This window comes from Macaca nemestrina, chromosome 10 (genome assembly GCF_043159975.1).
Source record: "Macaca nemestrina isolate mMacNem1 chromosome 10, mMacNem.hap1, whole genome shotgun sequence".
Lineage (NCBI taxonomy): Eukaryota > Metazoa > Chordata > Mammalia > Primates > Cercopithecidae > Macaca > Macaca nemestrina.
In genome coordinates, this window is record NC_092134.1 from 33,500,776 (window position 1) to 33,528,478 (window position 27,703).

A 27,703-nucleotide genomic window follows, 5' to 3' on the forward strand; every position below is an offset into this window, starting at 1 on the left:
TAGCAGTTTATCAATAATTAAATGTTTTAACCTATTTTTCCCCTCATAAAACTGTGTTTGTAAAAATGCATTTCCTAACCACTACTTTACCTTATATCTTAAAAAGAATTATTGAAACAAAATAAAGTATCAGGGTATTTACTGTAATGGCCAGATGACTACAAATCAAAAACTGTCAACAGTATGACTGTATCTGATTTTCTACCACCTTACTAACATTTTATTAGGCTTGGTAGTAACTTGCTTTTGGTTTACAATTTTTAATGTTAGATTTGTTTTCCCTTTGACCATTTCCTTGGTGAAGACTGGTATTGTTCAATAAGTTTATTAATTCCTCAGATGTTCTAGTTACATTTACCACAAAATCTTTTCCAGTCTGCAGCTTTCTTTTTGTCTTAATTTGTATGTGTACAAGTGCATCATGTAATTTTTAAAAACTATCCAATTGATTAAGCTTCTGAGTTCTATTTTTCATTTAATTTGTCTTATCTAGAACTCCCTTTAACATAAATTTCAATTATGGCTCTATATTATTTTTTGCTTGTTGATACATAGTTTCCTATGACTTTCCATTGAACAATAACTCACATTCCTCTCGTTTTTATCCTTTTGTTTTGGCTTTACTTCTGAAGGCTTGTTTACTTCTGCCTTTCTACTTTTTAAACCACATGACTCAGTGTTGATACTATTCGTTATTAAATTAAAACTAGTAGCTGACTTGATTGCTTTATAAAATCTGTATTTTGTAATTACTACGTTGAGTTTAAAAAGTATCTCTATTGGGATTTTGATTGTTACTGCATTAAATCTATAAATGTATTTGAGATGCAGATTTTTTTTTTTAACTGGATTTAATCTAACAAACCAGCAATGAGACTATTTTACTGATCTTTCTCTCACTATAAATTTTTCTTTTTTTTTCAGACGGAGTCTAGCTCTGTTTCCCAGGCTGGCGTGCGGTGGTACGATCTTGGATCACTGCAACCTCTGCCTCCCTGGTTCAAGCGATTCTCCTGCCTCAGCTTCCTGAGTAGCTGGGATTACAGGGGTGTGCCACTATGCTTGGCTAATTTTTGTATTTTTAGTAGAGATGGCATTTCACAATATTGGCCAATCTTGTCTCAAACTCCTGGCCTCAGGTGATCTGCCCACCTTGGCTTCCCAAAGTGCTGGGATTATAGTCGTGAGCCACTGCGCCCAGCCACTCACTATAAATTCTTAAGAATGTGTGTGTGTGTCTCTGAATATTATTGTTTAAGGGCTATCCTTTAGCATTTATATTTGTGTGTGCATATGTGTGTATATATATACACATATAAACATGTTTTATGTATATATAACATGTTTATATATGTTTTATTGCAAAATATATTAAAGAATTTTTATAGTTTTGCAATTAAAATATACTATATATAGCATATTTCTGTGTGTATATATAGTATATTTTTACATATATAGTGTATACACATACACACGTACACAATTTGCAACATTTTTGAATTCATGTGGTTTTTTAGTTTATTATCTAGGATTCAACCATCTCAACCATTGACAAATGGTAATTTTTAAATATTTTTCTGTTATTATAAGTATCATCTAAATTATCTCTTAAACTTTGATTACAAGAGATGAGGTACCAGGATATGTATTGTTTTAGAATTTTAAGAAAACTGTTACCTAGGAACAGGATCTGATTGATGGTAATAAGCATCACGATTTATAATGAGAAGCAGATTGAAATATTTACCAAAGGAATATACAATTTAAAAAGAGACTGAGTCAGACTGAAGATTTAGAGAAGAGATACAAAATGCACAGTGCTTTTAGCAATGATCCCTTCTGTGATTATCAAGGTGCTACAATGTGGTAAGCATGCTGACAGTCCTTGAATACAAAGATAAAGTTGGTCTCTGTTAAGAGTTGGCAATATGTTCATTTTAAAGCCTCTTAGGGAGTCTCCAGTATCATATGATACTGGACTACATACCACATGAACAACAAAAATTGTTTTATTTTAAAAAGTTTTTCATTTGACATTATTTGCTGAAAAGTGATTTATGATTAGATGTGATTTCTCAGTAATGTAACCTTGAAATCCACAAAGCTAGAACATCTAACCTGTGAAATGTTTTTCATATTTTGAAGCCATTTTTTCAGGTCTGAAGCACTTTTGGAGACCATTAAAAATCATTAAGCCATAAACGCTGTGAGGGTCTACTGGTAAACTGCTTCCTTACAATATATATAGGAACCTTTGGGATCTGTACCATTAGTACAGTACTATGTAAAATTTTATATCCCCAGATTTGTTGGATTGGAATAAATTATATTTTGCATTTATAGCCCTTGATTGGATCCAGCAAACATGTATCAAATATCTTTTATATTCAAAGCATAGTGCTCATCAGAAACATGAGTATTACAGAAACAATACAGACTTAATTGGGGGCCAGGTTGCCTATACATTCTGGTTCTGGATTATCAAACCATATGAGGTATTACTTTAGACTAAAGCAGATTTTTTACTTGCAAAATTAGAATATTGGCTAATCCCGTGGATGTGGATCTTACAATTCTAAAATTATCTAATTTCCAGTTTTTTCCAGATTATGAATTGATCCTATATTAGGTGTTCTTTTATTTTTCTGTCTCCAAGAATAGTAAAATTGGAGAGAATCAGCTAAAAGATGAGTGCTTTGAAATTGTCTTTCTGTTGTGACTAGATTGAAGTTTGTACAAATTCATGAAAATTTAGAATTCTAAATAATATCAGGGGATTAAAATTCTTGGGAAGATACTAAGAAGATTTACTGTAAATAGAGCTTTTATGGGACAATTGCAAAGCAGTTAATTAAGATTTAAGAAAGGAAATCAAGAGTGAAAAGACTGGGAAAATTAAGCCCTTTCTGGAAAGTATGATTAAACTCAGAATTTGTTTCTCAACACCACCATTTACACAGTGCCTACTATGTACCAGATATTACACATGTATAATCTCAAGGTGACCATTTAAAGAAACAGTCTACTAAAGGTCACAGTTAATGTGTGGCAATGCTATGATTCAAACCGGGAGCAAGAGAGAGAAAGAGAGAGGGAGACAGAGTGTGTGTGTGTTTCTGGGTTCTCATTTTATATTTTGGAAAATAGTTTTAGAAGAATTCTTCTGATGTAGGATCATATCTTTGAGAGTAATCTTCAACATTTTATTCTGTCATCTATTAATTTTATGTCATCTATTTATCTTTTATAATAAAAAATGTAAAGTTAAGGGAAAGTTAAAGATAGTTTTCAGAGCCTGATCATAAATTGCTATTAGTTTTATTGCTACCCTTCCTGTCAATAGAGCATATGTTATTAGAGCAGATAATATGAGTTGATGGATTTTATTATGGTGAATCATGTTGCTCCCCTCCACAGTCTTAGGTGAGATGTCCACCTCTGCACCATGTGTAGTACCAGACTTTGAGGTTATTACTGCAGAGTCAATCCAGCTAGGTAGAGACCCTCTGACTTCTATCCCATTCACTCATGTGGCCTCATCCTGCAGAGTTGAGATACTGACTCCCAATGCTGAGTGGCAGAGAGTCAGTCTTTGAGGAGCAGAGAGAGACTGACAAGGCTGTTGCATTGACAGTCTCTCTCTGCTCCTGTAGTCACCACATTCATGCTGCTCTCTAGGGAGAGGCCAGTAGCACTTACTGATGTACTTGAAGTACTCTTTTAGGACAAGAATGTCTATGCAGCCCTTGCTATAACATAGAAGCACCCACTATAGCCATGCTGGCTATACTTCCTCCTGGACCTTTGAAGGCTGCTTTTGCCAGTGCTGTGTTTCTCTTCTGAGCCTGCAGACTTGGTTGCAGCCACATCCATGGCACCTGCGGTGGTGCTTACTGTCATCACTACTGTTGTTGCCACCCTGCCCCTTTATCAGGCACTATAGGTTTTATGACTGCAGGAATGTGTGAACTCTTGAATGTAGTATATGTGGGAGGTATGTTGGATTCATATCTCTATTGTATAATCATAATAGGTGGACCCAAACATTTCAGCATTCATGTGAAGTCTGCTGATTCTGAATTGCTCCTTCTCTTCACAGAACTTCATGGCATATCCCTAGGGAGAAAACAAATAAGCAAAGAAAGTGAGACCAGCAAGATCTCCTTTCTCTTCCTATAGGTAAACAACAAAAATAAAGTATTGCACATGTACACAAGCATGTTGTGTTGCCACCAATGTATATAAGTGGCAATCGCAGGGAGACATGTCCTACAACATATCAGCCTACCTAGGTCATAGTATGGGTTTCAGAATAGACTGGTCAGGATGCTTTGGATAGCATTACAACATTGGATATAGAATGAACAGCTGTGAATATAAAATGAAAAGTTGCTGACAGCTAAGAAATCTCTGAAATTCAGGTTTGGGGAACACTGGAGAAGCACTAGGAACCTCCTCAATGTGCCATGGCCTCCAAATGGAAGCTCATTTGGCCTTCAGACCTTCCAAATGCAATGCATTTCCCAGGTGAGCTGCAACACCAAAGGCTCTACAGGACCTTTACCTGCTCTCCCCAAAAGCATCCTGGCCCCATCTAGTCTCTGCATAGACTCACCACTGGGCTTCTCTGCACTTCCTCAAACACAGATGAGTCTGATGTGCTCCCAGCTAGGATAGCTTTGGTACCACTGTAAGCCTCCACTGGTGGTCTCAGGATGTAAACAAGGTTTTCCCAGTGAACAAAAAGGTCTTCACTTGCATCTGAGGGGGGACACAGCTGAAGATAAAAAGAGCGGCCAGTGGCAAGCTTCAGGTGGAGCTGTTTTTTTATGCTGTTGTGGATGGTTATTTTCACAAACATCAAGGGAAGCAGTCTGGTTAGTTCTAAGATCTCTGCAGGCGGACTATCTGTTTTCTGGGTGGCAGGACCACACCTGGCGTTGTCACAGACAGCAGCTGGTCGGGCCAGCAGCATGACATCAGGTAGTGTGAGGCAGGGGCTGGTGCGAACAATGCCCACTGTTACCATTCGGGCACGGTTGTGCACATCCATCACTTCTCCTCTTTTGCTGATCTGGATAAAGTCGCTCTCAAACATGGGTGCATACCTGAATATAGTATACTCGCCTTTGTACAGTTGCCGCTGAAGCTTCCCCATGGAGGTATTAAACATGCCCATTGCGGGGCTGCTTTGGGCAGTGTAATACGGTAACATACACTGCTCCTCCATGTCTTTCTTTTATCAAGACAGTTCCCAGCAGCTGCTCCACACCTTCCTTAACATGCCTTAGTGAGCATCCTGTTTCCTTGGCCACTCTGGCAGGTGGGCCAGCAGTTGTGTTCTACAGGCTTTCTTTTTTGTCCCCAAATGACTCAGAACAGGGTGGGGTATTGATTGCCAACTGCTCAATGCCAGAGACAGTTGGTCCCCTGGATCCAGACTGTGCCCTGTTTAGTGCATGGAGCTGTCAGGAGCGCAGATGTTGGAGCCCTCATGGATGTCCAGGCACACAGATGTCAGTGCTCATTTGGGAGGGACTTCCATTTGAGCCTGATATTCCACTTCACAACAACCTTTGCTCTTTGATTCCACAACCTGAACTGGCAGTCCCACTGCTCTTCTTCCCAACCTGAACCATCCGCTGCTGCTAAACCACCCTGCAGGACCACTTTTATCCTCCTCTACCCATTGTGACCTGCCCCATCACACACCCCTTTGTTTCTGTCACCCAACAGCCCCTACCTCAGGGCAGGGACACCACCCTCTCCACCCCACCCTCAGCCCCACCACTCTCCACAGCTCAGCAGACCACTCTCCCCGACCCTCCACCCATCTGGGGACCTTAATGCATTCTGGCAACTTGCTTTCAAAAAGATTAGAGGTAAATTTTCTGTGAGAAGCAAGACTTTAATATACATTCTCTGTCAACTCTTTTATCCAGCTCCTCTAGTAGTAGACATTTATTTTAAAGAGAGAATTGAATACATTGGTAAACACGTTAGTACAGGATGTTTATCAATGTTTATTGTAGAGTAAAAAATTGTAAACAGCATTAGTGTCTTACAATAGGGGATTGCTTAAATAAATTATGGAGCCTTCTGTGATGGGACAGTCTACAGCCCTAAAAATGATTATGTGGTTTTCCTATTTATTGACATGAAAAGATATCCCTAACCTTTTTTTTTTTTCTTAAAGAAAAAGAGAAAAACTGATTTCAAACTCATAGTATAGGTGAGATTCAATTTATGTAAGACCATGTGTATGTGTTTGTGGGTATGGAATTATGTTCAGTGAAATGTTTAAAGTTCTTAGGTGTAACTTTCATTTTCTTTATAATTTCTATTTTTATTGGGAAGTTTATTTCTGTTACCAGGTAAAAAGCTATTTTATTAGCAATTTTTTTTTTCTGTTTCTACAGCCATGATAAATTTTATGTTTTGACTCACCCTCAAACTGTTGATGCAATTTTTAAGCTTTTACCTAGACATTTGTACCCTGGCTATGGAGTGAAAAGAGCCTTAAACATCACATTTATGCTCTATTCTTTACCATCAGATTGTATTGAAAAAAAAAAGCTCTAAAGAATTTTGCCAGGTATTGTAAATATTATCAATTTAATAAGATTATAATATCTTTATTGAAAACAATCCACATAATAACCCATATGAACATACACACACACACACACACACACACATATACACACACACAGCCATAGCCATAGTTGAGTCTTTTTTTTTTTTTGAGATGGAGTCTTACTCTGCCACCCAGACTAGAGTTAGTGGCGAGATCTTGGCTCACTGCAGTCTCTGCCTCCTGGGTTCAAGTGATTCTCCTGCCTCAACCTTCTGAGTAACTGGGACTACAGGCACACGCCACCATGCCAGGCTAATTTGTATTTTTAGTAGAGACAGGGTTTTACCATATTGGGTTTTACCATATTGCCCAGGCTGGTCTTAAACTCCTGACCTCGTGATTCGCCCACCTCGGCCTCCCAAAGTGCTGGGATTACAGGTGTGAGCCGCCGTGCCCAGCCCACTTGAGTCTTTAGTTGTATAAGTCAATGCAAACATAATTTCTGCCTTTCTTATTGAAATGTGCGATTATTTTGGATACTTGGAGTATTTTTATTTTATTTATTGAGATGCCTATTCACATATCAATAGCACTTTTTACTGGCCTTCCTAAAGTCTTTATATCTTAACTTCCACTTCAAGTCTATGTTACTTATCTTGTAATTGGCAAAAATCAAGCCACCAAATACATATTTAGTAAATTAACATTTTAAAAGTATCCAAGTGGTTCTGGTGTTTTTCGTAAGGGACAACTGGATAGGTAGTATTGGACACAGCAAAATTTAACTTAAGTGCTTTTTTTTTTTACTGATTTTTAAAAAAGCTCTTTCATGCTATACACATATATGACAAGATATTTGTCTTAGGGTTCCATTAGAGCACTGGTCTCCAAGGAAGCCAGAAACTACATTACTTGTAGAGCCTATAGACGTTTGGATTTTCCACACCAGTCAGTAGACTGACAACAGTGGAACCTCTTTCATTTGGCTTGATAACCATCCTATGTAGCATTCTGGCAAATATCTATTTTAATGAATTTGATGGGGTTTGTCTGAAATTCCTCTAGCTGTTTAGAAAACCACCTTTTTAGCATTTGCCTCAAGACTTGAGAAGCTCAGATAGCTAAATAAAAAACTACCTGAAAGCTCAGATAGCTAAATAAAAAACTACCTGAACTTGAGATTAAGAAATTCCTTTAATGAAAATGCAGCAGCTTTCTATGTGTTTGCTGTTAAATCAGATTTCTATATAGTCATTAGATATTAAAATAAATTTATATGCTGTCTCCTCTCTATTGGAGTTTGTGTCATTGGGTTAATAATTTAACCTCTCTGGGGCTTATTTTTCTCAGCCTTGAAATGGAGATGACCCCTGAGCTATCTTTCAACATCAGAATAGTTATGGTCTTATGATAGGGCTTTAGCTTTTTCCCTCTCCCCCTACAATAAAACTACTACATACTTTGGAAATACTCTGAACCGTAATAATGAATTGAGATATTATTCATATAACTGCTCTGGGAATTGTTTAATTCAATATATAGTTTTATTCTCTTTCTAAATTTTTTCTTCCCAAAACTTTTAAAAGAACCAACATTTGAAATGTGGAAATGGCAAGATATTAGTTCAGTAAGATAGGCAATCAGTGGGGTTAGTACTTATAACTATGCAATTGAAAGTATGGGTCAAATATTTTAAACAGAAATCAGTTAATAATGAACATGGCTGTGGTATACAGAATAATTCCCCTGAAAGATATTTACATTCTAATCTCCACAACCTGTGAATATATTTCCTTATGTGGCAGAGGAACTTTGCAGATGTGCTTCAGTTTAGGATCTTGAATTGTTGGTGTTATCTGGATTACATGGTGGAGCCGTTGTAATCACAGTGGTTTTTGTAAGAGAAAAGCAGGAGGGTCAGAGTCAGAAGATATGTGATGGTGGAAGTAGAGGTCAGAGTGATGCAGCCATGGACCAAAGGAATGCAAGAGGCCTCTGGAAGCTGAAAAAACAGGAAGTGAATTTTCCCCTTGAGCCTCCAGAAGGAGATAGCCCTACAACACCTTAACTTTAGCCCAGAGAGAATCATTTTAGACTTTGACCTTGAGAACTATGAGAGAATAAATTTGTGTTGTTATAAGCAACTAAGTTTATGGTAATTTGTAATGGTAGCCCTAGGAAACTATTCCACATTTTGGTACCTAGAAGTGGAGTGCTACTGTAACAGATGCATAAAAATACAGAAATGGCTTTGGAATTGGGCATTGGGTAGAAGCTAGAAGAATTTTGAGGAGCGTGATATAAAAAGCTTAGATTGCCTTGAACAGAAATATGGATGTTAAAGATTCTGCTAGTAAGGGCTCAGAAAGAAGTGATGTAGTAGAGAAAACCTGTATTGTCTTAGAGATTACCTAATTGTCATAAACATAATGTTTATACAAACATGAATGTTAAAGTCACTACTGTAAGGGTTCAGAAGAAAGTGGGGGAAATGGTAGAGAGAACTTGTGCGATCTTAGAGAATACCTAAATCATTGTAGAGAGAATGTTAATAAACATATGAATGTTAAAGTTGCTTCTGGTAAGGACTCAGAAATAAATGAGAAACATGTTATTGAAAACCGGAGGAAAGGACATACTTGCTATATAATAGCAGATAGTCTAGAGGAATTATGTTCTATGGTTATGTGCAAAGCAGATCTAGTAGGTAATGAGCTTGGATATTTGGCTGAGTAGATTTCTAGATAAAGTGTTGGAGGTGTGGCCTGGTTTCCTCTTGTTACCTATACTGAAATGTGAGAGGAGGAAAGAGATAAATTGCGGGAAGAACATTTAAGCAAAAAGAAACCAGGACTTGATGGTTGGAACATTCTCAATCTATCCAGATTGCAAAAACACTGAAATGTGTAGATTCACTGTCAAGGAGTGTACTTAGAGAGAAAGCTGAAAACATGGCTAGATAACTTGTTTCTAGTGCCTCAGGAGGATCAAAAACTGAGATTCAACCACACAGAGGGCTCTTTGAAGAGATTAAGCAAATCTGAATTATGATGAGATGAATTATGCTGAGATGAGATTCAGAGTTGGGATTATCCAGGAAGTTCTTGTGACATACCTGGGAGACCCACAGTGTGTTTTCACGAATGGTTTATTAGCAGAGACTTTGGTAGCTTGGACTTAAAGGGACAGAAGACAAAATGGAAGAAGGCTGTTGGATTCCTGAAATTCTGCAGGCAGGAAATAGGCTTATGAAACTACTGAGTTTGCAAACATAAGTTAACCTTTATGGAATAGGAAGGAGGACTCAGAGGGTGGGGCTGAAGACCGAGAGGGTAGAGCTGAGAACTACAAAGCATTATTCCCAGGGCTTGAAACCTAATGGAGTTTACCCAATTGCAATTCTGAATTGCTTCGGATTGTTGACTCACTTTTTATTTTTCATTTCTCTCTCTTTGGTTGGGGATATCTATAACTGTTCCCCTACACTTGTCATATCATTGAATTTTAGGAGCAAATAACTTTTTATTCCAGTTTCACAGATTCACAGATGCATCTGACTCATACTTGATTTATATGAGGAGATTTGGGACTTTTGAATTTTTGAGATTTTGAGTTTTAAGTTGATGTTGTGTAATGGGTTAAGATTTATGGGATGTTGAGATGGCATGAATGGATTTTACATGTGGAAGAATGTGATTATTTGGTGTCCAGAGGATGAACTGTGATAAGACAGCATAATGCTCCTCCCCAAATGTCCAAATTCTAATATCTAGAGCCTGTGAGTATGTCTCTGTATGTGACAAAAGGGACATATATTGTTAACTAAAGGATTTTATGGGAGATTATCCTGGATTATCAATGCATGCCCAGTGTAATTATGAAGGTACTTATAGTGTGATATGATGAGGAAAGCAGAGATTTGAAGATGTTACATGCTAGCTTTGAAGGTGGAGGAAGAGGCTATGAGCCAAGGAATGCAGGTGGCCCCTTGAAGTTGAAAAAGGCAGGGAACAGATTCTATTCTATTTTTATTTATTTATATATTTACTTATTTGAGATGTTGTCTTGCTCTGTTACCCAGGCTGGAGTGCTGTGATGCCATCTCGGCTCACTGCAACCTCCACCTCCTGGATTCAAGCAATTCTCCTACCTCAGCCTCCTGAGTAGTTGGGATTACAGGCCTGCACCACCATGCCCATCTAATTTTTTATGTTTTTAATAGAGATGGGGTTTCACCATGTTGGCCTGTCTTGTCTTGAACTCCTCACCTCAGGTGATTCACCTGCCTCAGCCTACCAAAGTGCTGGAATTACAGACGTGAGCCACCATGCCGGGCCTAGATTCTCTTTTAGAGCCTCCAGAAGTAACCAGCCCTGCTAACACCTTAATTTTAGCCCTGTGAAATGTCTTTTAAACTTTTGATCCAAATAACTGTCAGAAAATATATTTTGTTATTTTAAGCTATAATACTAAGTTTGTGGAGGTTTGTTACGGTGGCTATAAGAAACGGATACAATAGCTACAGAAATTAGGTCAGTAGACATTTCATCTCTCATATATTCATTCTAGGATAATATGCCTGTTGTCTGCATCTAGGCAGAAGATAGGACATACATTTACTTACAGAAAAATGCATTTCAACTTTCCTTCAAGCATTTCTGTGATCTAGATTTTTATCATTTTGTGCAGTTATTTTTATAACTTTTAAAATAAACGAACTATAATTTTGCCTTTGGAAAGCCTCAATTTTTAAATCATTTTAGGAAAGCCTTATGATAATGATGTTAACAATGATGACGTTAATACTGATGTTAGTAACATATCTAACACTTATTGAGTACCTACCACATTCTAAGTGCAGTGATAAGCACTTGACATTCCCTGTCTCGCTTATATTTCACAATAATTCTATGGACTATTTATACTTTCCCATAGTCCCTGTGGACTATTTATACTTTTATAGTTTCCATATCTATTGTGTTTGAGCCAAATTCCATGTGAATGTTTGATATAAAATTTTAGAAAATAAACAGGGAATAACTTCTCATAGTAACAATAAGGGTGTATAGTGTCTACTGTTCAATATTTTTTACTATGGCATTTCACTGTTAAAGAGGAAATCAGTAATTGCTTATGTCACTCTTATCTAGAGTATATTCAATTGATATCATTTTGATATTGATATCAATGATATTGGTTATCATGTTGTATTATGCTTACAGAGTGGGTGAGCTGCTAAACATATTTGTTATTTATTGGCCAAATTTTAAAAAAAATGATGGTTTGATAAGCATCTTAGTTCATTTAGAATCTCTTCCCATTTCCTATTCTTTTATACATCTTTCCATCCATTTGTTTCACAGATGTTTATTGAGCGTTTGTTATATGTATGGCATAGAACAGTGAGCAATATAAACATCACACCCTCCTCATACCTATTTATAATTTTGTGCCAGGTACTGTAAATGATACAAAATTGGAATTATGTGTGGTTTCTGCTCTGAGAAACCTTATAATTTAGTTAAAGTAATTGCCCTGATTGTTACTTGTTGGTCGTAAAATCTTGGGCAAGTAACTCACCCTCTGCTTTTTCTTCTTTAAAATGCAGAGGCTAGTTCCCGTTTGTTTGTAGGATTGTTATGAAGCTCTTTCAATATAAATGCAAGATTCTCTATAAATTGTTTACTATACAAATGCAATTTTTTTATTGTTTTGTCTGTGGCCTCCAGAGACATCACTCTGTCAGTTTTGGTAGGATTGGCAGGTTAAACAACAGTATGTATAGTATAAACCAACCTCATATAATAAGTGCATTCTAATATATGCAATGTTAATTTGTATGTGCTCAGAAAATCTGAAAGTATGTATATTATGCTGCTATAGTGGTTATTTCTAAGGCTTAAGATTCATGGGAGACTTTAACTTCCTGCTTTATATACTTAAACATTGAATTATTTATGACAAGCAGATCTAATTTTTCTAATAAAGATTTTATAAATTCTGAAAAAATAAATGCCATAAGTTGTAAAAAGTCATAATGACTCATTATGACACCATGAGTTTCTGTAGAATAGTTTCCAAGTTATTGCTTGCATCTGTCCATTCATTACTCATTCAATCAATTTATCCATTGATCCATTTATCCATTGATCCATTCATCCATCCATCTACCTACCTATTCATTCATTCATTTTTCATTTCAATCCATACCTGTCTTAGTCCATTTTGTGCTGCTGTAACAGAATACTACAGACTGGGTAATTTATAAAGAAAAGAAATTTACTTCTCACATTTCTGGAGACTGGAAAGTCTGATATCAAGGTGCTGGCATCTGGCGAGGGCTTTCTTCCTACATCATCCCAAGGCAGAGGGTAAGAGAGGGCAAGAGAATGAGAGATGGTTGAACTTATCCTTTCATAGCAAACACACTCCATTAGTAATGACATTTATCCATTCATGAAGGCAAAGTCCTCATGGTCTAATTATCTTTTAATAGTCTCCTCTTTTAATATTATTAAAATAGCAGTCAAATTTCAACATGAGTTTTGCGGGGAGACACTCAAACCATAGCAACATCATTTTAGGTATTTTTGATTCACTTGTCTTGAATCATCACAGTTGCTCTACAGGGAGGATAAAGTAGGGACAGCTGAAGACAGTATGGAATTAATTGTTTGTATGATCGTTTTTGTCTGACTTATTTTAATTAATTAATTTTTTTATTTTGAGATGGAGTTTTGCTCTGTCACCCAGGCTGGAGTGCAGTGGCACAATCTTGGCTCGCTGCAACCTCTGCCTCCTGGGTTCAAGTGATTCTCCTGCTTTGGCCTCCCGAGTAGCTGGGATGACAGGTACTCACCACCACTCCTAGCTAATTTTTGTATTTTCAGTAGAGATGGGGTTTCACTGTGTTGGCCAGGATGGTCTTGAACTGCTGACCTTAGGTGGTCTGCCCACCTTAGCTTACCAAAGTGCTGGGATTACAGATGTGAGCCACCATGCCCGGCCTATCTGACCATTTTTGTTAAGAGGTTGTTCTAGTAAGTTCTCACTCTGCTATTAAGAACTGCCCGAGACTGGATAATTTATAAAGGAAAGAGGTTCAATTGACTCACAGTTCCGCTGGGCTGGGGAGGCCTCAGGAAACTTACAGTCATAATTGAAGGGAAGCAAACACATCCTTCATATGGTGGCAGGAGAAAGAAGTGCCGAGCAAAGGGGGAAATGCTCCCTTTAAAACCATCAGATCTTGTGAGAACTTATTCACTATTATGAGAACAGCAGGATGGGGGTAACTGCCACCATGATCCAATTGTCTCCAGCTGGGTCCCTCCCATGACATGTGGGGATTGTGGGAACTAAAATCCATGATGAGATGTTGGTGGGGACACAAGCAAACCATATCATTCCATCCCTGGTACCTCCCAAATCTCATGTTCTCACATTTCAAGTCAATTTTGCCTTCCCAGCATTCCCCCAAAGTCTTAACTCATTTCAGGATTTACTCAGAAGTCCATAGTCCAAAGTGTTACCTGAGACAAGGCAAGTTTCTTCTGCTTATGAGCCTGTAAAATCAAAAGCAAGTTAGTTACTTCCTATATACAATGGGGATACAGATACTGGGTAAATACACCTGGTTTCAAAAGGGAGACATTGTCCAAAACAAAGGGGCTACAGGCCCCATGCAAGTCTGAAATACAATAGGGTAGTCATTAAACCTTAAAGTTCTAAAACAATCTCTACTAGGTAGTGTCCCAGTGGTGACACTGTTTGGGAGCTCCAACCCCACATTTCCCTTTCACACTGCCCTATCAGAGGTTCTCCATGAGGACTCTACCCCTGCAGCAAACTTCTGCCTGGACATCCAGGCATTTTCCACACATCCTCTGGAATCTAGGCGAAGGTTCCCAAACCTCAATTCTTGTCTTCTGTTGGACCTGCAGGACCAACACCACATGGAAGCTACCAAGGCTTGGGGCTTGCACCCTCTGAAGACATGGTCCAAGCTGTACCTTGACACCTTTTAGCCAGGGCTGGAGTGGCTGGGATGCAGGGTGCCAAGTTGTGAGGCAGCATACAGCAGAGGGACCCTGGACCCAGCTCAGGAAACTGTATTTTCCCTCCTAGGCCTCAGGACCTGTGATTGGAGGAGCCGCTGTTAATGTCTCTGACATGCCCTGAAGACATTTTCTCCGTTGTCTTGGTGATTAACATTTGGTTCCTCATTACTTATGCAAAGTTCTGCAGTCACTTGAATTTCTCCCCAGAAAATGGGTTTTCTCTTCTACCACATTGTCAGGCTGCAAATTTTCCAAACTTTTATGCTCTCCTTCCTCTTGAATGCTTTGCTGCTTAGAAATTTCTTCCACTAGGTGCCCTAAATCATCTCTCTGACATTCAAAGTTCCACAGATCTCTAGGGCAGGAGCAAAATGCTACCAATCTCTTTGCTAAAGCATAGCAAGAATCACCTTTATTCCGGTTCCCAAAAAGTTCCTCATCTCCATCTGAGAACACTTCAGCCTGGACTTCATTGTCCATATCACTATCAACATTTTGGCCAAAGCCATTCAACAAGTCTCTAGGAAGCTCCAAACTTTCCCATATCTTCCTGTCTTCTGAGCCCTCCAAGTCTCTAGGAAGTTCCAAACTTTCCCACATTTTCCTGTCTTCTTCTGAGTCCTCCAAACTGTTCCAACCTCTGCCTGTTACCCAGTTCCAAAGTCACTTTCACATTTTCACGTATCTTCATAGCAGTCCCCTACTCTCTGCAGTACCAATTTACTATATTAGTTCATGGCAGAAGGGGAAACAAATAATGTCTTTCTTCACATGGCAGCAGGAGAAAGAAGTACCATGCAAAGGGGGAAAAATACCCTTATAAACCATCAGATCTCATGAGAACTCACTAACTATCATGAGAAAAGCAGGATGGGGGTAATCACCCCCAAGATTTAATTACCTCCCACCAGGTCCCTCCCATGACACATGGTGTATTAGGGTTCTCTAGAGGAACAGAACCAACAGGATCTCTCTTTCTCTCTCTCTCTCTCTCTCTCTGTGTGTGTGTGTGTGTGTGTATATATATTTAGATGTTTGAGGTAATTGTATTTTTTTCTCATGAATCAAATTATTTTTACTTCTCATATTTTTTAAGTAATTGATTTTGAAGTATATTTTAAAACATTAAATCTTATTACTAGTGTATGCCATATTTGGAAATTCACTTATTTGCTAAAATTTGTGATCATAAATGGTTGTTTTCATGGTTCTTCTCATTCGTATATATAAATATATATATATTTATAGATATATGTATATATTTATAGATATATGTGTAGATATATATATGTATCTATGTATAGATATATATCTACACATATATCTATAAATATATACATATATCTATAAATATATATATATTTATAGAAAGGGGAGCTTATTAAGGAATGTTACACTCACTTGATCACAAGGTCCCACAATAGGCCATCTGCAAGCTGAGGAGCAAGGAATCCACTCTGAGTCCCAAAGCTGAAGAACTTGAAGTCTGATGTTTGAGGGCGGGAAGCATCCAGCATGAAAGAAAAATGTAGGCTGGGAGGCTAAGCCAGTGTATTCTTTTCACGTTCTTCTATCTGCTTTTATCCTAGCCATACTGGCAGCTGATTAGATTGTGCCTACCCAGATTAAGCGTGGGTCTGCCTTTCCCAGCTCACTGACTCCAGTGTTAATCTCCTTTGGCAACACCCTCACAGACACACCCAGGAGCAACACTTTGCATCCTTCAATCCAATCAAGTTGTCATTCAGTATTAACCATCACACATGGGGATTATGGGAGCTACAATCCAATATGAGATTTGGGTAGGGACACAGCCAAACCATATCAGAGGTATCAATTATTATTATTACTATTTTTTTGAGATGGAGTCTCACTTGGCTGCCCAAGCTGGAGTGCAGTGGCACGATCTCAGCAAACTCCACCTCCCAGGTTAAAGCGATTCTCCTGCCTCAGCCTCCCGAGTAGCTAGGACTGCAGGCATGCACCAACATGCCCAGCTAATTTTCTTTTTTGTATTTTTAGTAGAGACAGAGTTTCACTATGTTGGTCAGGCTGATCTTGAACCCCTGACCTCAAACTATCCACCCGCCTCGGCCTCCCAAAGTGCTGGGATTACAGATGTGAGCCACCATGCCCAGCCATCATCATCACTGTTGACTGAAGTCAGATTTTCCTGAATATTAGTGAGAGAGAACTTTTGTTTCCCTTTAGATGTTTGAGACAATTGTATTTTTTTCTCATGTGAATCAAATTACTTTTACTTCTTATATTTTTCAAATAATTGATTTTGAAGTGTATTTTAAAACATTAAATCTTATTACTAGTGGATGCCATATTTGAAAATTCACTTATTTGCTAAAATTTGTGATCATAAATGGTTATTTTCATGGTTCTTCTCGTTCATGGACATGCACAGAGCAGTGAAAAATTGCACATGTTCCCAGTCGAGTCCCAGTTGAGGTTGAACAAGACAACACTCTGCCTTCTTGTTTCAGTTCCCATATTGTAAACAAGAAACAAGTGTCCTTTTCATATTATATTTAATGCCACTTTTTTTTTTTAAATTTTTATGGTTTTCCTTGGGCATTTCACTGTTTAAAATGGCCTCCAGTGTAGTGCTGAAGTACTTTCTAGTGTTTCTAGAGGCATAGGAAACACTAGTGATGTACCTTATGGAGAAAATCTGTGTGTCAGATAAGCTTCACTGAGACATGAGTTATAGTGTGGAACTCATGGCTGTGAGTTCAATGTTAATAAATCAAAAACATATGTTAAATAAGTTGTCTTTAAACAGAAGCATATTCAAAACAAGATTTTGTATTGATCAGTTGATAAAAATATTGTGACCAGAGGCTCCAGGAATCTAAACCTTCATTCTCTTAGGAGCAGTGATTTAGTATTTACTTATTTGGTGTTCATGGTGGCTTTATTGAATAAAATTACTGTGAAAGCAAGAATTGACTGTATATTCTAGACCAAACAGAATTCTATATTCTAGACTGTATATTCTAGACCAAATATATTTAACAGACTTTGTCTGTTAAAAATATTTTAAAAGTATTTTTCCAGCCTGTTTCTTGGTATTTATTTTTTTTATGGTGTAAAAGTTTTAATTTTTATGAAGTGTTCTATCTGTGTATTTACTTAAGGCTTCTGGATTTTGTATCTTGCTTAGTCTGACTTTGACCAGCCCCACAATTATAAAATATTTTACCTTATTTTCTTCATATAATTTTATTTATTTTCAGATTTATAATTTATCTATGGTTCCTTCCTACCCCCAAATTAATGGTCAGTTGTCCTAGCATCATTTATTGAATAATCCATCTTCCTCTATTGATTTTAAATGTTACATTTGCATAATTACCCTATTGAACTTTAAAAAAATTGTGAAGATACACATAACATAGAATTTTCCATATTAACCATTTTTAAAGTCTACAGTTCAATAGTGATAAGTGTATTCATGTTATTATCTAATCAATCTCAAAGCTTTTTTATTATGGAAATCTGAAACTCTGTACCCATTAAACAAAACTTTCTATTTATTCCTCCCCCTATCTCTCAATGGAAACCACCATTCTACTTGTTATTTCTGTGAATTTGACTACTCTAGGTACCTCAAATAAGTGGAATCATACAATATTTATCTTTTTGTGACTGGCTTATTTCACTTAGCATAATGTTCTCAAGTTTCATCTATGTTGTAGCATATGACATGATTTTTCTTTTTAAGGCTGAATAATATTCCATGTGTGTATTACCATATTTTGTTGATCCATTCATTTGTCAATGGACACTTACGTTGCCTCCACCTTTTGGCTGTTGTGAAAAATGCTTCTATAATATGGATTTGGAAATATCTCTTTGATTCTGCTTTTAATTCTTTTGGACGCACACCATGCAGTAAAATTTCTGGATTTTATGGTAATTCTATTTCTAATTTTAAGAGGAACTGCAATGCTGTTTTCCACAGTGGCTGCATCATTTTAAATTTGCACCAATGATACACAAGGATTCCAATTTCTTCACATCATAGCCAACACTTAATTAGCTTTTTTGATAGTAGCCATCTTGATGGTTGTGAAGTAACATCTCATTGTGATTTTGATTTGCATTTCCCTAATGATTAGTGATGTTGGGCATATTTTCATGTGGTTGTTGACCATTTGTATATCTTCTCTGGAAAAGTGTCTCTTCAAGTCTTTTTTAACTGAGTTATTTTGTTGAGTTGTAGGAGTTTCTTATATATTCTGGCTATTAATCATTCTATATATGTGATTTAAAAGTATTTTCTCCAATTTCATAGATTGCCTTTTTACTCTGTTGATGTGTCCCCTTGATGCACAGAAGTTTTAAAGATTGATGTAGTCCAATTTATCTAATTTTTACTTTTGTTGCCTGTGCTTTTAGTGTTATTATAACCCAGCAATCATTGCTAAATCTGATGTCATGAATCTTTTCTGTTTTCTTCTAAGAGTTTTACAGTTCTAAATTTTACCTGTTGAGATTTTGATTGGAAGAATAGCAAATTTAGAGATTATTTAGGATAAAATTAGCATTTTACAACATTTAATATTTTACTCAGGGACATGGTATAAATTTCTGTTTCCAAGTCTCTTTTTATGCTGTTAAGTAGATATATTAGCCTATTTTCTGTTGCTTATATCAGAATACTTGAAACTGGGTAATTTGTAAAGAAAAGTAATATATATTTTATCGTTCTGAGGCTGAGAAGTCCAAGGTCAAGGGGCTGCATCTGGCGAGAGCCTTCCGAGAACTCTGTAGAGACCTAAGGTGGTGCAGGGCATCACATGGTGAGGGGGCTAAATGTGCTCTCTCAGGTCTCTCTTCCTCTTCTTATAAAGCCATCAGTCCCACTCCCATGATAGCCCATTAATCCATTAACTAATTCATCTATTAATTGATGAATGTATTAATCCATTCATGAGGGCTCTGCTCTCATGATCCAACACCTCTTAAATGCCTCTTCTCTCAATACTGCCACATTGGAGATTAAATTTCAACACGAGTTTTGAAATGGGAAAATATTCAAACCATAGTATTTTGCTTCTGGCCCTCCAAAACTCATGTCCTTCTCACATAAAAATCCATTTCTTCCACATGGTAGCCCCAAATTCTTAACTTGTTCCAGCACCAACCCAAATGTCCAAAATTCATAGTCTTGTGATATCAGAATAAGCTATCTACATGCAAGATACAGTGGTGTTATACAGGCATATGGTAGACATTTCCATTAGAAAAGGAAGACACAGGCCAAAAGAAAGGAGTAACAGGCTCCAAAAAAGTCTGAAACCCAAGAGGGCGGACATTAACTCTTAAGGGTGAGGAATAATCTCCTCTAACTCCATGACTAGCATTCTGCAAAAACCGATGTGAGTGTTAAGTCCCCAAGGCCTTGAAAAGCCCTCCTGGACTTAGCCATGCTTCAGCTCTCCCCAACTGGGATTGTATGCTGGCAGCTATTTAGTTCCGGCATTTTGGTGGTGGTTTTGCTCCTATGGCTCCATTAGGCACTGCCCTATGCAGCGGGGATTCTCTGCAGCAGCTCCGACCCCACATTTCCCCTTTTTCTTGCTCTAGTGGGGGCTCTCTGTACTCACTCCTTTCCTGTAACAAGTCTCTGCCTGAGCCCCCAGGCTTTTGATGACATTCTTTGAAATCTGGGTGGAGGCTGCCAAGCCTCCACAGCTCTTGTTTTCTGCAAGCCTACAGAATTAGCGTTATATGGATGTTGCTGCAGTTTATGACTTACACCATCAGGAACTGTGACATGATCTGCACCTGGGGCCACTTGAGCCATGCCTGGGGCATCCATGGAGCACCAAGCAGGGGTGTGGGGAGCAAAGTCACAAGTTGGCCCTGGGCAATAAGCCTGTGGAATGCACCCCAGGCCTGTTCCGTGAAACCACTCTACTCTCCTCAGCCTTTGAGCCTGTGATGGGAGAGCCTTGAAGATTTCTGAAATGCCTTCAGGGTCTTTCTTTCATTTTCTTGAGGAATAGCCCCTGGCTCCCTTCTGTGTGTAGTAATCTCTTTTGCAAGTGGTCACTGGGCTACACTCTTGGTTTCCTCTCCTGAACACATTTTTTCATTCTTTGTATGGTTAGGCTGAGCGTTTTCCAAATCTTTCCATTTTCCTTCTCTCTTGATTATACATTCTTTCTTTAAATTATTATTTGCTTTCAATTCTCAGTGTAAGCAGCCAAAAGTAACCATGCAGCTCCTTTTATGTTTTGCTTAGAAATTTCTTCTGCCACATACTCTAGTTCATCACTGTTGAGTTCTGCCTTCCCCAAAGCCCTCAGCATGAACATAGTTCAGCCAAGTTCTTTGCCCATTTATGACAAGAATGACCTTTGCTCTGGTTTCCAATCCCTTGTTCCTCGGTTACATTTGAAACTTCATCAAAATGGCCTTTACTGTGCATATTTCTATCAGCACTCTGGTCATGAGTACTTAACCAATCTCTAAGGAGTTCCAAACTTTCCCTAGTTGTCTTGTCTTCTAAGCCCTCACCAGAATCTAGGCTTTTTCTAGCCTGCTCCTCCAAATTCTTCCAGCTTCTGCCCGTTACCTAGTTCCAAAGCTGCTTCCACAATTTTAGTTATTCATTATCAGCAACACTCCACTTCTCAGGAACAATTTTCTGTATTAGTTCATTTTCTGTTACCTATAACAGAATACCTGAAACTGGGGAACTTATGAAGAAAATAAATTTGTATTTTATGGTTCTGGAGGCTGAGAAGTCCAAGGTTGGATAAGTCTGTTCTCGTGCTGCTAATAAAGACATACCCGAGACTGGGTAATTTATAAAGGAAAGAGGTTTAATTGACTCACAGTTCCACATGGCTGGGGAGGCTTCACAATCAAGGTGAAGGGCGAATGAGGAGCAAAGTCATGTCTTACGTGAGACATGAGGCAAAAGAGCATGTACAGGGGAACTCCCCTTTATAAAACCATCAGATCTCTTGAGACTTATTCACTATCATGAGAACAGCATGGGAAAGACCAGCTCCCATGATTCAATTACCTCCCAGTGAGTCCCTCCCATGACACATGGGAATTATGGGAGCTACAATTCAAGATGAGATTTGGGTGGAGGCACAGCCAAACCGTATCAAAGGTCAAGGGGCCAGAGCTGGTGAGAGCCTTTTTGCTGGTAAGGACATGCTGTAGAGTCCCAAGGCAACGCAGGGCATCACACGGTGAGTCTGGCTCCTGTTACTCCCTACTGGGAAAGGGAATAAGTGAGAAAATATTTTCTCTTAAAGATCTTCCTTGAGAAAAGTGATTACAACTGAAAGAATAATAATTCCCTTAGATGTGTTTTAAGAGGGCATGCCTGATGCTGTTCTACAGCATCTCTCATAAACATCCTTTTAAGTGAGAAAACTCAGTTGCAGAGAAGTCAATTAGCTTGTTGTGGTGACACAGTTATAAAGTAGCAGAGGTGAATATTTCACCTCAGGTCTCTTTGGTCCTAAAGCCCAGAGTCCCTTCTTTTTCTTTTTCTTTATTATTCAATCATATCTAAGAGAAGGGTATTGTTCACATCTTTAGATGTTTCTTCAGCAAAAATATGGAAATGGGTTGACCAGTCCCCTTCTCCCATGGAAACAGGGATAACTGATTACAACAGAGATATCTGATAAGTGTGAATGCATCAATGCTTTTATTAGAGAATGGATTAATGAGGTTTCAAATTATTTTAGTGTCTTCAGCAATTTCTATTGTAGCTTATTCTGATTGGAATCCTAGCTACCATTAGGAACAAATTCTGTATTTACATATAAAAGTATGCTTCATATTTCTGTATTTTTCTCTGCTATTTTAGTTGTGTAGGTTATATTTTCATTTCTTGTCCTATCTGATATTTCATTGTTCAGCTGCTGAACATCTGTTGCTTTCATTTGTAGGTACAGTTCAGTTTCATGAATTAGAAAAATACACCTAGGATTTTTTTAAAAATGGAATTTAGCATGTATTATAGAACAAGACAGGTAGATCTAAATTTTAACCTTAGTTTTGCAACTTACAACGTATGTACCTTTTGTCAGTGATATAACCTATTATTTTTTCATTGCCTGTAAAAGAGGGAACTTATACCTACCGTGAAGGATTGGTATAAAAATTAGAGAATGTTTTTAAAGCATATAGCATAATGCCAGAACCATATGAGGCTCTCAATAAATGATAGTTATTTATATTTTGCTCCCCTTAAAAAGGTATACCATTTTACCTTTTTAATAAGTTATCCACTCTCTTATTTTAATATCTCCAGGAATGAAAGCATCTTCTATACAGTCCCAGCTTTAACAAATATAAGCTGTGTGACCTCAGAAATTAATTGGTTTGAGTCTTAATTTCACCATTTGTAAAGTGAGGATAGTAACAGCACTTACATCCTAGAGGTGTAGTGAGGAATAATGGCATATACTATTTATATTAAGTGTTTATAATAGTGTTGAGCTCGCAGCAAATGCTCAATAAGTGTTACCCAGTAGTGTAAGTAGTACTAGTAGAATACCTCCTAGTAGTATTATATTCCAAGTCACTTAGTACATTTTTTCCACAGGAAAAGTTGTTCAAATTTTTTTCTCATATGTGATGATCAATTATATTGAAGAATACAATTCAGTATGAATTAACTTCTAACTTAGTTTTGAGGGACGAGAGAGACCCTCTCATATTATTTTATACTCAGAAAAGGAAAGAGAAGCGAAACTAAAGGCAGGTAGCCCGGCACCTAGGAACCAGACTTGAAACCAGGCCTGGGCCTGCCTGACCTAAGCCTGGTAGTTAAAATTCGACCCCTGACCTAGCAACTGATGTTATCTATAGATTCCAGACATTGTATGGAAAGACATTGTGAAACCTCCCATTCTGTTCTGTTTCACTCTGACCATTAGTGCTTGCAGCCCCTGTCACGTACCCCTGCTTGGTCAATTGATCACGACCCTCTCATGGGGACCCCCTTAGAGATGTGAGCCCTTGAAAGGGACAGAAGTTGAGCACCTGACAAGCTCGGCTCTTGAGACAGGAGTCCTGCCGATGCTCCCGGCCAGATAAACCTCTTCCTTCTTTAACTCGATGTCTGAGGAGTTTTGTCTGCGGCTTGTCCTGCTACAGTTTAATGAGGCTGCAGTTTTTCAGCCAACAACCTGTGTTAGCTACCTACCAGCCAGCTACCCTTATAAGCTCTTAATAAATTCTTGTTGAGTAAATGAATGGTCTGTGGCAAAGGTCTGCAACTCTGTAAAAGGTTAGATGGTAAATATTTTGGGTTTCGAGTGCTGTATGGCCTCTGTCACATTGCTTAGTTCTGCTATTGTAGCATGAGCCATAGATAATATGAAAATGAATGGACATAGCTGTGTTTCAATAAGATCTCATAAAAACAAGTGGTAGGATGGATTTTTGTTGAAGTTTGCTGACATCAGGTGTACAAAATAAATAAATTAGAATCCTAATACTGATAATAAGATCCACATCAATATGTACTATGATTTGAATGTCCTACCTATTAAGTATTAAGAGGTAGAACCATTAAGAGGTGATTAGGTTACCAGGGCTCTGCCCTCATGAATGCATTAATGCTATTATTGCAGGAATGGGTTCCTGTTAAAATGTAAGTTTGGCTCCCTCTGCTCTTGCTGTCTCACCATGTGATGCTTTCCACCATGGGATAACACAGCAAGAAGGCCCTCACAAGATGTGGACCCCTTGACTTTGGATGTTCCATCCTCCACAACTGTGAGCCAAATAAGTCTCTAATTTTTGAATAGATTACCCAGTCTTAAGTGTTCTGTTATATTAATAGCAACACAAAAAAGATTAGGGCAATAAGGGTCTATTTGGAAATATTTTCAGGTGATAAAATGTTTTATCCTGTACAGAAAAACGAAAGCTTAGAAAAAAGGCAACAATGCTGTGGACAGTAATTTAAAAAGTGTTTTTCACATGTAACCACAATCCAGAGTGCAAGTTTTCAAACTTTTAAGCTCAAAGCTCGAAATTCCACAGAGATTTTTTTTAGATGTTTAACTTAAACACATTTCTGAGAAAAAGAAACCAGATTAAGGTTGTTATAGAACCACTGTGGATTTTTAGAAACTAATTTCTAAATGAGATGTGGTCAGGAACTGTATAATGACATTTCAGTCAGTGAAGTGCTGTGTATATGATGATGGGCTCATAAGATTATGATGTATTTTTACTGCACCTTTCCCATGTTTAGACATGTTTAGATATACAAATGGTTAACACTGTAGACAATTGTCTACAGTATTCAGTATAGTAACATTCTGTGCAGGTTTGTAACCTCGGAGCAATAGGTTGTCCCATATAGCCTAGGTATGTAGTAGGCTGTACCATTTCGGTTTGTGTAAGTGTACTCAGTGATGCTCATACAATGATGAAATCACCTAATGACACATTTCTCAAAATGTATCCCCATCCTTAAATGATGCATGACTATACATTCTTTGTGGAATGTGAGATGGGTACTTCTTCCAAATGTCAATGAGCAAGTAGTTGGTGCAAAACTATTAATTTTATAAACTTTAAGGTCCAACTCAAATGCTATTTCCCTCCTAAAGTTTTATTTAATGCTCTCCACCAGAAATAACCCCCTTTCTCTTAACATGCAAAGAATTTATTCTTGATAACTGTGGCTTTCTGCCTTTTATTGTAGCTGTTTATATACATGTTTTATCTCTTCTTTTAGATGATAACATTTGTTTCTGACAAATGTTTATGATCTCCAACACATTCGGCTGTGTGCATTGCATGCAGCAGGCCCTCAGGCTATGTTTGTTGAATTCTGGTTTCCTTTGGTGTCATTGTAGGGAGATATGCTGGAATAGTGTAAAAAGCACCTTTGCTTTTTGGCAAATGTGAGTTCTTTGGTAGTCTGGGTACCAATTCTGACTTTATCACTTGTTAACAATATGCTCCATTTCTCTGAATCGCCCTCCATTTCCCCATCTGTAAAATGAGGATAATTCCAACACTACATTGTTTTGTGAGGATTAAATGAATTGATAAATGTCAAGTGCCTAACAGAAAACCTAGCACATAATAAACATTAGCCTTTATTATAGCTAAAGGATGCATTCAATTTCTCTTTTTGTTTTAATTACTACTCTATCATGTAAATGTTCTAAAATGATGAATGACCCATTAATAAGTAAATGTAAAAAGGCAAATAACATCTCAATTGCGTATTAATAAAATGTTATGTTGTTTTCTGCATATGTCAATAAATATTTCGATTTTATAGTTGCTATAGTAGCAAAAATAAAGCTATATTTATTTCGAATGAACTTCAAGGAGTCCTATTTTTTGCTTTGAGTCTGTGGCCAAACTGAAATTTTGTTTTACCTATCTGGCTCTAACATTCTGAAAACAAGTAAAATTATCAGGGATTATAAGGGAATTTGTGAGAGAAAAGGGAAAGTGGTATCTATTATCTTATTATATCCTATGAATGGCCAGTGCATATTTTGTAATAGAAGGGAGAAACAATCATAAAAAGATGAAAGACATCACCAACCTTGTTCTTTATTTCTGGTGTGTTTTTTTGCCTCAGGATGATAATGCACCTGACCCCTCTGTGTGACCCTACAGTCCAGTGCTGCTCAGACCCTGTCCATGATCTTCTTTCTCATATGCCTCTTCTCTGATATCTTGCTCCTTACCAAACCCTAGATTCCCAGGATGGTTTTCCATTCACCCCAGTGTGTGCCAGTCAGGCCCTGTGACCTCCTCATGGCTAGGAGCTTGACCTATTATAAAGATGGGTAAAGAATTGTTTTTGTTGAGTGTGAGGTAAGAGATTGGAATGGTCATGAAGAAGATGAAATATGGTCTCAGGGAGAGAATAAGTAGAGATGGAGAGGAAAGAATAGGTAAGCAATGATGAGAGGGAAATACTATGATAGATGGGGAAAGAAAAAAGAAAGTGAAAGGATGTGGGCTGCATTTGTAATCCTTGGCCGCAAGTGATATATCGATTTTTCAAACATGTAGTGATGATGCAAAAACAAGGAGGGAACTTGAGCAATTTGTCATTGTCACCTGGATGTGGAGTATAAATTATAAAATGTTAAATACTTTTGATATACCATTTTTCATGGCAATGGTGAACTGCTGGCTACCTAACATATATTGAAAAGGTGATATTTTAGGGGCTGGTCGTTTTGTGATAATTAAATTTGTAATTTGCTGTTATATGGTTTTGTACTTTGGCAACATATATTTAATCCAGAAAACTAAAAAATATGTATTTTAGTTCTTCATGTAACCTGTTTTTCTCAGGTTAGAGCATTTCATTTTAATATAGGAGAAAACTGATCACCATATAGCCAATATAGCAGTCTCATATACCTCATAGAAAGATTTAGATACCCTTTAGTTGATGATCACCAATGCCCTAATTTCAGTCATTCCTTGGGGGGCTGTCTGAGTAAGAAGATGCCTGATGAGTGGCACACCAAAGCATAGAACCAAGTGTCCATGTTCCATAAGGAGGCTTTCTGGACTAATCCTATTATACCTCAGCCACCACTAGAAACCAATTCTCTACTATCATTACCCTTTTATTACTCTCATTGGACTCAATTTCCATTACTTTTCTTACTACTCTCTGTGATAAGCAAAACCTCTATATTCTCATCCTGTCCTGTGAACATTTTCTTCTTGACTTTTTCCAGAAGTATTTATATTTATTTGCATATATTAAGTTACACCAGCTGCATTGTTATCATGAAGTTGGTAAGACTGGAAATCAACTATGTTTGTTTTTAAAGAGAATCCTAAAACCAACATTTGTATCATGGAAACTACTATTCTTATCACTCCCTTTCTTTGGTTGCTATTCCTTTAATATTTATTTATTGTTCTCTTGTTATGTATCCAACACTGTTTTAAGAAGGATGCAGTGATACAAATTTTGCATTCTAGGAGTGGAGACAAACAATAGCAACTAAAGAAATAATCAAGGAGACTTGATAGTGATAAATGCTATGTACAGTTTTTTAAA

General features: G+C 37.6%; 2 protein-coding genes and 1 long non-coding RNA gene across 15 annotated transcripts in view; 2 read left to right on the forward strand and 1 right to left on the reverse strand.

Annotated features, from left to right (window-relative positions):
- The window catches only part of LOC105463367 (ankyrin repeat and sterile alpha motif domain containing 1B), a 1,291,052-nt gene that overhangs the window by 351,777 nt on the left and 911,572 nt on the right, over positions 1 to 27,703 (forward strand). The window lies entirely within an intron of this gene.
- Positions 1,449 to 18,244, forward strand: LOC139356933 (uncharacterized). Its single transcript, XR_011609475.1, has 3 exons — positions 1,449 to 5,882; positions 14,705 to 14,780; positions 16,500 to 18,244. It is a non-coding gene; the product is annotated as an uncharacterized lncRNA (long non-coding RNA).
- On the reverse strand, positions 3,303 to 5,647 carry GARIN6 (golgi associated RAB2 interactor family member 6). Its single transcript, XM_011710405.3, has 2 exons — positions 4,616 to 5,647; positions 3,303 to 4,116 (listed from the first exon to the last, which is right to left on the reverse strand). Exons 1-2 carry the CDS (start codon positions 5,228 to 5,230, stop codon positions 4,006 to 4,008), a joined length of 726 nt encoding a protein of 241 aa, XP_011708707.1. The 5' UTR covers positions 5,231 to 5,647; the 3' UTR covers positions 3,303 to 4,005.

Bases quoted from the DNA above. Each gene is read 5' to 3' on its own strand.
- GARIN6 (XM_011710405.3), bottom strand. From the start codon at position 5,230: ATGGAGGAGCAGTGTATGTTACCGTATTACACTGCCCAAAGCAGCCCC. The intron at 4,117-4,615 runs GTGAGTCTATGC...TTTTCTCCCTAG, and splicing joins AAGTGCAGAGAAGCCCAGTG to GGATATGCCATGAAGTTCTG.